At 36.4% G+C, this 10582-nt stretch overlaps 1 protein-coding gene across 3 annotated transcripts in view; it reads left to right on the forward strand.

Annotated features, from left to right (window-relative positions):
• Positions 1-10582, forward strand: part of Dpp10 (dipeptidyl peptidase like 10) — a 1582239-nt gene that overhangs the window by 1515322 nt on the left and 56335 nt on the right. For all 3 annotated transcript variants that reach the window (XM_005348249.3, XM_005348248.3, XM_026779943.1), the window contains exon 13: positions 3290-3397. In XM_005348249.3, the coding sequence (XP_005348306.1) occupies positions 3290-3397 (108 nt within the window). The remainder of the gene's footprint in view (positions 1-3289; positions 3398-10582) is intronic.

The following is a 10582-nucleotide window of genomic DNA, read 5'->3' on the forward strand; positions in this document are numbered from 1 at the left end:
TACCTAAATATTGAAACATCCAAATTTTAGCTTTAGGTATTTCAGAGAGTTACAAAACACCAAGTTCAGGTTTCACATATCCTAATCTATTAAAGCAACCATGAAGCCCCCTTTGTAAACAGAGAGTACATTTCTCTTCTATCTAGTCCTTTATTTTTATTAATAATTGCCCATCTAGCTATTGGCAAGATCTTCTTATGACTCTTTGCTGCCTTCACCGGTGTATCCAATTCATCATTGCACTTTAAAAGTTTGTTTTCCTGTCATTTGACCTTCATCAGCTCACAGACATTGTCTAGGTTTTGAATGTGGGTACCACAGTTCCTCTTAAGTTGGTAGATACCCAACCTTTCATTCTCCTGCCAATCTCTTTGCCCACGAATTTGCTGAATGGCTGCTGTGAAATACACTCTTGGATGTCACTGTCAACCTTCCCTTCCCTCTCCATTCCCAGAACTCAAACGACTTTGTGTGTTCCTTCTGCCCTTTGCAACATAACCTACACCCTTGAATGAGCCACAACAGTTAAAATTGAAAATCACTCCAGTTCTACAACATGCAGTCCTAAGCATCTTCTCCATCCCATTATCATTACTCTCAAGTATATAGGGTATTCACATGCCCCTTTCTTTGGAAACTAAATTCTTTCAAAAAGCTTCTGGTCCATAGCATATCTAGTTTTTAAACTTCATCATAAATCACCTACTAATGTAACCTCCTGCTCCAACCCTAACCAGATCACATCTTCAAATACATTTTTTTTAAAAAAATCTTTGTGTAATAAAATCTACTATCCCTCTGGCAAGATAAGACAACAAAAAGGATGTTTTCTGTTGCTATGAATTGAAATAAATGCCCCCTGCGGTATTCAGCATAAGAACACTGCTGTCCATATTATTGCCTGGAAAAGAAAAAGTAGAAAGACTGTTCATAGATTCACTCTCTCACTGGCTTGAATAGATTCCAGGTAGATATACACACAACTGTACACATGGAGAGAGAAGAAGATTTTATTGTGTATATGCATATGTGTATTAATATAATTTTGCCCTGTTATTATGCAAGATAAAATGGAAATAAAAAATTGAATTTATAACCAACAACGCTTTTATTCAGTTTAATTATTCACTATAAATAGTCATTAGAAATTAAAAACCTGATGGGTATCAGTATTTCTGAATTGCTCTCCTTCACATGTATTATTCTATAATTTTTCAGAGCCATAAAAATTTATAATAGTTTAACAGGCATTGCTATATTAAATCCAACTACATGAATGCTGAATAGAAGTCATTTCTTAACAACAACACACCCATCTATCAATTTAGTAAGAAAATGCATTTGGTGGCCTGTCTGAGTTGATTTTTTCCTTCAGCAGAAGTATGGGAATCTTACTGAATTTTTAGAATTTTATGAAATAGAAGAGCTGAGCGTGGTGATAAATAGAAACACATTTCTATGACAATTAGGACTTTAGCAGAAGCACACCATCAATTTCAAGATAGTTGAAAGGAAGCAAGAAATGGACGTGGTTGTCCTAACTTCCAAGGGCCTGAAGTTGGATGGTAAGTGTGTAACACACCTGGAAGTTTACACGGTTGAGTTCAGGTCCAGTGCTGTGTTTCCCAGAAGCACTGTTGGGAAGGATGTTCCATATGTGAAGGCAGAGAGGGAAAGTGCAGGGTCAACCCAGTCATGTGTTCTGTCACGTGATTTTTCTCAACCTTTACCTATGTGTTGCTTTGGAGATTTCCACTTATCCCATACATTTTCATATCTTTTCATGAATATCCACAAAGTGAACAATGAAAATTATCTTGTGATTGCTGTTAACAGTGTCTATTTCAGGTGCTGGAGATATATCACTAAAAACGGTAATGCATGGGTCACAAAACTGTAAACAGATGCACATGTGTGCAGTGCATGTTGTGAGTGGAATTAGGTGGTGCATGGAAGCAAATTAAACAAATAAAGCTGTTGGGAGCAGCAGGTGACGGGTGACACTAAAGCAGCTAAAACATACAGACATAGGAGGCAGAGCTAGACATGGATGAGAAAAAAAAATGAAGGCCATGGTGAAGTAGGAGCACACTCAGGCCCAGGGAGAATAAAAGAGAGACGAGAAGTCCATGATAGCAATGTGAGACGTCTGCAGGACCAGGAGGACACTTCAAACGGGGTCACAGAGTGGTTTGGTGGTTAGAGCATGCATTGCTCTTGCAGAAGACCTGAGTTTGGATCCCTGCATCCACTTGGGTGTCTCACAGTTGCCTGTAACTCCAGCTCTACGGGTCTCTGGAGACACTGTCACATAGGCACATAAGTATCATTTAAAATAATAAAACTTTAAAATGTTTAAATCTTACATTGAAAACAGTATCACATGTAGAATCATTCTTTAATTAGGCAGAAAGAAATATGATGCTTTATCAGATGTCAGATTTTTTAGTGTATCGTGTGTACATGAATACCTCCGTGCCTGATATATATATACATATATATACGTATATATGTATATATACGTATATATATGTATATATATATATATAATCCTAAAGAGGTACACACACACACAAACACATTCACGTACCACACAAAACACTATATGTGTCTTTGTGGATGATTAATGTAATGATTTTCAAAGCCTCAATAATTGTATACATGTATGTCACTGTAATTTAATTAAAAATTCACCTGAGGTTCACAGCTGGGAATGAGCATTTTGGGAGTGAGTTTGAGGAGAAATGAACATTAATGGCAGAGGATTTCAAGTAAACAATCTTCTGTAATTCCCTAACTTGTGGCATTCTATTTTTTTTGTATTTTCAGCAAATATTGTGCACACTATCAGAAATGAATCTCCTGGTAGTAAAGTGGCTCAGTAAAGATTTTACAAACTTCTTTCTTACAAGCTTTTTTAGTATTTAAAAAAAATATTTTGATATCTTACCTGTTTAATTTATTTACTCTTTTCTTGTGTTTAAGAGATAAATTACTGAGTGTAACTCAGGTCAAGATATAATATTTCTTGTCTGTATTCATGGACATAGGTATCTAGTCTACTTTTTAATCATTTTCGTCCCTCATGAATGAAACTTCCCCATTCTTTCCACTTTTGATATTAATGCATATATGATATGAATTTTACTTTTTTAAAATTCTATTTTATTTTAAACAATTTTTCTATTTACCAAACTAATTCAGAATCAAACAGCAGTTTATGCTTGATGCTGAGTAGAAAGTGCACCCACCTAAGTTCTGAGATTCTTCATGCCCTTCTCCATTATAGAACGAGGAGCCTGTGTTTTCCAGAGATGGAAGCAAGTTCTTCATGACTGTTCCTGTCAAACAAGGTGGCCGAGGAGAATTCCATCACATAGCTATGTTCCTGGTTCAGGTAGGTTCTGGGATCTTTCTCTGGTATAGTTTCATTGTCATTGAAGGCTCAGTGCTTTTTCCATTTATTTGACTTTGTTTGTGCTGGTGTGTGTACACAGGTACACATGACCAGTTGCTCACCTGTGGAAGACAGAAGCCAAGCTCTAGTGCCAGTTTTTTCCTTTTACCTTCTTTGCGACAGGGTCTCTTAAATTAAATTCTGCTCCTGTTAGGCCTGCTGGTGCACGGGCTTGCAGAGGCTCTCCTGTGTCTACCTCCCATCTCACCACAGGAGTGCTGGGGTTGCAGGTGTATATTACCAAGTCTTACTTTTACATGGGCTCTGGGGTTTGAAACTCATGTCTTCATGAAGATGTAATGAGAGCTGTATCAACTATGCCATCTTCCCAGACCCAAAGGCTCAATTCTTGTAACATTCAGAGCCTAGAGTGAGTGGCGTGAAGCTAAGCACATGGGGGTCACACATATTTTGGGAAGGTGATGCCATCAACACACATCACACATATATTCAAGCTGCATCACCACAATGTCAATAAAATTTAATCAGCAGTATGTACTGTGAATTGAGAGCCTTGGCATACAGTTTTATTTGTTTATTTATTTAGACAATATTTCATATAGACCAGGGTGGGGGGAGGGGAGGAGGTGGAAATTTTTAATAATAATATTAATAAAAAGAAAAAAATTCAAGGTGTGTGTCATCACAACCAACTGGGATAAAGAACTTAAAAACTAAAAAGCATGCTAATCTCAAGAACCTGGGAACAAGCTAGAGAGGTTTTGTTCATTAAATGTACATTTCCTATTTCTTTTACAAGTAACACTCTCCAAAATTACATAGGCTTTAAATGTTTGGACTGACAGTATCACTCAGTAATTAAAGGGACTTTCTTTGTGAAGCTGATAACCTGAGTTTCATCTATGAAACCCATTTAAAGTTGAAAAAAAAAAAACAGACTCCACAAAGTGTCATCTGACTTGCATATGCATGATATAGAATGTGCAGCCACACATGTGCTTAGTGTACACTCAGTGATAAATAAATGGATATTGTTAAATTTGAATATTCAAAGGCAAGGAGATCCCTATCAAAATCAAATAGTGCAATAAATTGCAAATGCATCTATACTAGAAAATCAACACAGATTTTAAAATACAAAATAATATGTTTTAATGTGTTCTCAATGATGCAGAAGCCAAGAAGAAAGAAAAGTTATTCCTTCAAAATCTCAAAAGAATTTTAAAAGTTTAAATTATTTTAAAAATCAGAAAGTTTATTAATAGTTGATTTAAATATGTCAAAATTAATGAGCCAATTTAAATATAATTTTCAATAATGAACATTCAGGAGGAAACAAGCATCCTTGGAAGTAAAATAAGCATCCCACTCTCACAGAGAGAGCTTTATAATGACAAATAATTGTGAGTAAATTGAAATATTATGAGAACTTCTCAAGCATGTAGCCAAAAGTATCTTATTTTTATGAAATTTAAATATAAATGTGGCATAAAATCTCTCACAAACTTGGTTTATTTAAGTTCTCAGATTATTCATTTCTTGTGCTATCCTGAAGCTGATGCAACCTTAGTAAAGCTCACTGGAGCATCCAAAGATATCGAAGGGGGCCTGCCTGGGAAAAGACATGGGTCAGCAGGAGAGGGAGGGGACAAGAGAGTAAGGCGGGAGCGAATGGAAGCAAATACGTGATGTATGTGTCTGAAAATGTCACAATGAAACCCGTGATGTATAATTAGCATAAACCAACAAAAACATAAGGAAGTTGTGATTATCTACGTACATATTTGTATCTAGAAATTTTTACTTTGGAATCACAAAATTTGGTGTCAGAACAACAGTGTTACCTAGGGTTTGCATTATTAATCAGTCTCCACAAATGTGACTTTAATTTTAATCAAGGTTGAAATAAAAAAAAATAGGACATGTGTAATTTCTACAGCGAAGAGGAAGACTGATTTTCTTAGTATGCTATTAAGGTAGAAAAGCGGACGGGTTAATTATACACTTGTGAGTAATGCAATTGCATTTAGTTCTAAATAAATACATGTATTTGTATATGAATACATTTCCAAGGTTTTCTGTGTCAAACTATTAGATTATTATTAGAACAGGCAGGTAAGATTTTAAGGTAATATTTTCAGTTTTTATATCAAAAATGGAACATTAGAAAATAGATTTATTTATCCTTTTCTAACTATATCTAGATATTATTAGGGAAATATTTTGTCCAACAAATTGCACTTCATAAATATTATAAATAATCAGGAAATTTTAGTGAATCTTTATTAAGAGTCATCTTATTATTTATATGTATGAGTTTGTCTGTGTGTGTATCTATTTTGTGGGGGGGGGGCGCAAGCGCGAGTTTATCTGTTTATGCCCTTAGAAGCCTGTGAGAATGTCAGATCCTCTAGAGCTCGAATTATGGAAGTAAGCTGATTTTGAGCCACCTGACATGGGTGCTGGAATTCAAACTGAGGCTCTCTGGAAGAGCAGAATGTCTTCTTAACAACTAATCTACTTCTTTAGTCTTTTTTGAATTGTTAAAACCACATACTCTTAAATTTAGCTAACATTTTAACACTCAAGATGGTCCCATTGGTAAAGCAACCAATATGCAGGCAAGGGGACCTAACTTTGGATTCATGGTACCTAAAAGCATGGTCAGTGACATATGTCATGCTTGGGGGATGGAAACATTTTGATCACCATAATTTACTGGCCACTCAATCTGGCCAGCTCAGGAGAAATCCTGTCTAAAAAGACAAGGAAGAGCTAAATTGTGGGAGATACCCATGTCAGCCTCTGGCCTATACCCAGATACAGATAAATATATGCATGTACATGCATACCCTCACCAAAGAAAATCTTTACAAATGAATCGGAGAGTGGAGACTAGAAAAATACATACAATATAAGGTAATATTCACAGTTCCAAATAAAGTCAGTTTACTTAACTGATTTAGAATAAGACAGTATTTAGTACTGTGCTGGGCAGCTGGTGTCCTCCAAAAACAGGACTTTCACATTTGGTTAAGAGTTTCTCTTTACTTTTTGAAGTTTTTTTTTTTTTCATTCTTGTGATTTTCATCTCTTTATACAATGGAATACGGTTATGATTCCTACATTCCCTCATTCTCTCCATGGCCTCTTTAATACATCCCTTTCCAACTTCATGTTTTGCTGTTGTTGTATTATAACCACTAATTTTAATTAGTGCTGCACAGATATACCCAGAAAGGGCAACTGATGGAGCATGGGAAACATACCAGTGGCCACATTCTCAAAAAAACAACAATTCTCCTCCAGCAGCCATCTGCTTCCAGGAGCTCCTTAGTAAGGAACAGACCAAGGGTTTCTCTTGAAGTCTTGAAAAGAATTTCATCTTCTCCCTGAAGCAGCCTGGTGTGCAGACTCATTCACTGTTCCTGCAATGTCCAGAGCAACTTCCTGGAGCAGCTGTCTTGACTCTGTTCGCCTTTCATACAGAGTGTGAAAGTTGTCATTGAAGTAGCAAACTTTCCTCTTTTCTGGGTGACATTAAGGGCGTTTATAATTTCGTCTCTGAGAAAAGGACAAGACTGTGTATTGTCTGTAAAATTTCTGTGAGTTGACTCAAATTCATATTTTTTGGGTGTTTGGTGTTTAGGAGAAAACATTTTATAGTTCATCAATATGCCCAGAACTTGCACACACATATAAACACACACAGGTACAGCTTCACACACACATGCACACATATATACGAAACTAAGGGACATAGCTTGAAACTTTTTATTTTAATTACTAACAGCTATTAAACTGTACATGTATAGTCAGCACAACATTTTCAAAAAAAACACATGATTAAATTAATGGGAGAATAAATAAATGTGTTGCAGTCCTGCCATTCCTATTATTTTTCCTCAATTTATGCATTTATTTCCAGTTCCTTTTTACATAAAAATAAGAACCTTTTCTTTAAAGATTTCAATTAATGTAATTTAGGTTTGCAACATTTAAAGAGTGATATATGGTTTTTCTGATATCCTCTAATGGAATTTTTAATATTTTGCATTTATCACATTTTGAAATGTTATTTTAATAGAACTGTAGCATTCACTCAAGCAGACTTGTTATACTTTCTTTAAATGATCCATTTTCATCATTAAAGTTATTCTACTCGTTGCTGGTAGATTCTCAGACAAGAAGCCCTATTCACAAACAATTCTATTTTCAATTGCCCCCAAAGAATTTATTTCTAAATGTTCAAAGATCCCTAAGGGTATTAGTCAGTGTTTTCTACAGGAAAACAATTGATAAAATAAGTACATATGAAAAGAGGAACCATAAGATTGTCTTAAATGATACAGTGGGGAAGGCTAACAATATCTGTCTCACACTGGACAGGTATAGGCCAGCAGTTTCTCAGTCCATATGAATGGATGTCTCAGTAGTATGAGTTTGGCCCTGAAAACCTGAGATGTTGCTGGAGAGTCACCTTCGCTATACATTTAATGCCTAAAATGTTGGTTCTAATATCTGCAAAGAGAGGCGACAACAGGAGGTTAGATGAACTTAGCTACAAGTGATTAAAGCAAAACATCCCTTGTTTCGTGGCCTTTCCTTTGGACCACCGCAGTATAATGATGCCCATATTTTAGGGTGCATATTTCCACTTCCAATAATCTGATCAAAATATCTGTCACAGGAATAATCAGACTATTGCCTTCTTGTCAATTCCAGATCCAATAATGTTGACAACCCAAATTGTATACCCCCCCATTTCACCAAATAAATCACAGGCATATGTAATGTGGTTTGTTTTGGTTTCATATATAATGACAAGTGACTCTTCAAAACAAAACAGCATAATTTATAACCAAAAAAAAGTGGGCATTGCATTAATGACCTCTCAACAGGTACTGTTGCCTTGCATGGTCTTCCTGGCTTTCCATTAGGCAGCAATCCACTGCTTCTACAGAGCCCTGGTCATAATGAGCCCTGGCAATATGGTGACCTGCAGTCAAAACATCTGCCATTTTCATCCATGGGGCTCAATTGTGCCTGGTAGCCACTTGACTCACTCGGGACAAGTTCATTTATTTGAAGTGTTTCCTGAATGAGACAAGTGAATCTTTGCAAACATTTTGCTCACTTTCACAAGTGTAGATAAAGACAAAGGGCAAGCTCCCCAAGTGCTCTAAGACTCTCTTCTGTTTGGAGTGTAAGGGTTGTGCTCATGAGCTTTGTTGGATTTTTTTTTCCACATTTATCCCTTGTCAAGGTAATTCAATAAAAAGATATGATTCTTGTATTTTTATTAGTCTCCTATTAAATATGATAATAATTTTCTGTAAAATACACCATTACATTATGATATTCTCTCTCTTCTTACCTCTTTCCCCTTTGCTGTGTGTATAAGCACAAGTGCATGTGTGGAAGCCAGGTGTCAACCTTGAGTGTCATTCTCAAGTACTACCTACCTCAATATTTGAAAAATGGAGAGCTCAATAAAATCCAATAAAATAAAAAAAGAAAACAATCTCTTGCAATTAACCAAAGAGACTAGGCTTGTTTGGACCATGAGCCGCAGGGATCTGCTTGACAGTGTACATACCCCAATGGCCAGATACTGTTGCTTTTTCCCAGTCTCTCTCATGGAGAATCACACTCAGGTCTTCATGCTTTCACAGCATTCGTTGTACAGAGTGTTTTATCTCCTTGCCTTCATCATAATATTTAAAATTTGTATTTGAAATATGTGTTTTTTCACAGTGCCAAATACTTATTAAACTAATTATTTCTTATTAGCATTTAGTTGATGCAATGTATTACCAACTATTTGTTCAATGTTTCAGTGAGACCATATGCATAGTACACATTCATTTGTATTTTGGACTGTTATTTAATATGTGTAAATTGCAATTTTTGTACCCAAAGTAAAATACTTGTATATCCTTATATACATGTTTCCAAATTGCTTTCATTAGGAATGTGTGGAAGCAGATTAGTGAACATTGCCTTGTGTTTCAAATAATCACTTAAGACAATACTTGAAAACGCTGTTTGGAGTGTTAGAGAGACAATACAGGCTTAAGAACACATACTCCACAATTACCTGAATTGGGACCCAGCACCCAGATATCTCTATTCATCTAGTTCACAGAGTAGCGGGGAGAGTAGTGATGGACTTTGTGATTTCTAGCCGAGCCATAATAAGTGCCTCAGGTTCAGCAAGGGACTCTGCCTCCATGGAATAGGAGATGAAGACGGGAAGAGGACACCCAGTGCCCTCTTGTGGCCTCCACCCATGGGCACAGGCAGGTGAACCTTCACATACAGCTACACAGACTCAGGAACATAAATGTTTGATCTTATGGAAAGAGTATCTAACTGTTGTCAAACGTGAACGTGTTCCTCCGAGTACTTACTGGCATATGATCCATCTGCTAGTCATTCTCATTGCTGTGACAAAATGCCCCACAAAAGTAACATTTATTTTGCTCACAGTTTAAAAATACTCTCCATGATGATGGAAAGGCAGGATGTCAGGAACGTGGCACGGCTAGTCTCATAGAATCCATAGTCAGGAGTAGAGAGAGATGAGGGCTGGTTTCAGCTCACTTCCTTTGCTGTATTCAGTACAGGACCCTGGATCATGGAATGGAACAGCCCACACTTAGGGCACATGTTCATTACTCAGTTAACCTAACCTAGAGACTCCCTCATGTGCATGCCCAGCAGAGTGTCTCCTAGGTTATTTCAAGTCATGTTATGTTGAGAGTCAAGATTAAACCTCACCATACCCCTTCCCACTCAGAGAAGGGTGAACAGTGTTTTAAGACTACCATCTTCCCAAACTGTGTTAAGTAAAAATATTGTTCGATGTTGTATCTGCCCACTTTGTCTATACAACAAGTTTCACATATTAGAGCTGATGATTCCACTCAGAACCATTTAAATTACCTTAGTCAGTGTAAGTGGTGTAGAGAATAGCACGCTCACAAAACAATCCTATCACCTAATCAACCTAATAAAAGTTTTTCATTAAATTTCACTACTCTATCTGATTAGGACATTGTCTGAAAACAATGGGTTCATTTTCTGTGATGAATAGACAGTAAATTAACGCATGCTATTTTTAAGCAGTGAAGTATTTTCCGTATTTATTTATTTTTAGGA

The sequence above is a fragment of the Microtus ochrogaster genome, chromosome 6, assembly GCF_000317375.1.
Source record: "Microtus ochrogaster isolate Prairie Vole_2 chromosome 6, MicOch1.0, whole genome shotgun sequence".
In the NCBI taxonomy this organism is placed as follows: Eukaryota; Metazoa; Chordata; class Mammalia; order Rodentia; family Cricetidae; genus Microtus; species Microtus ochrogaster.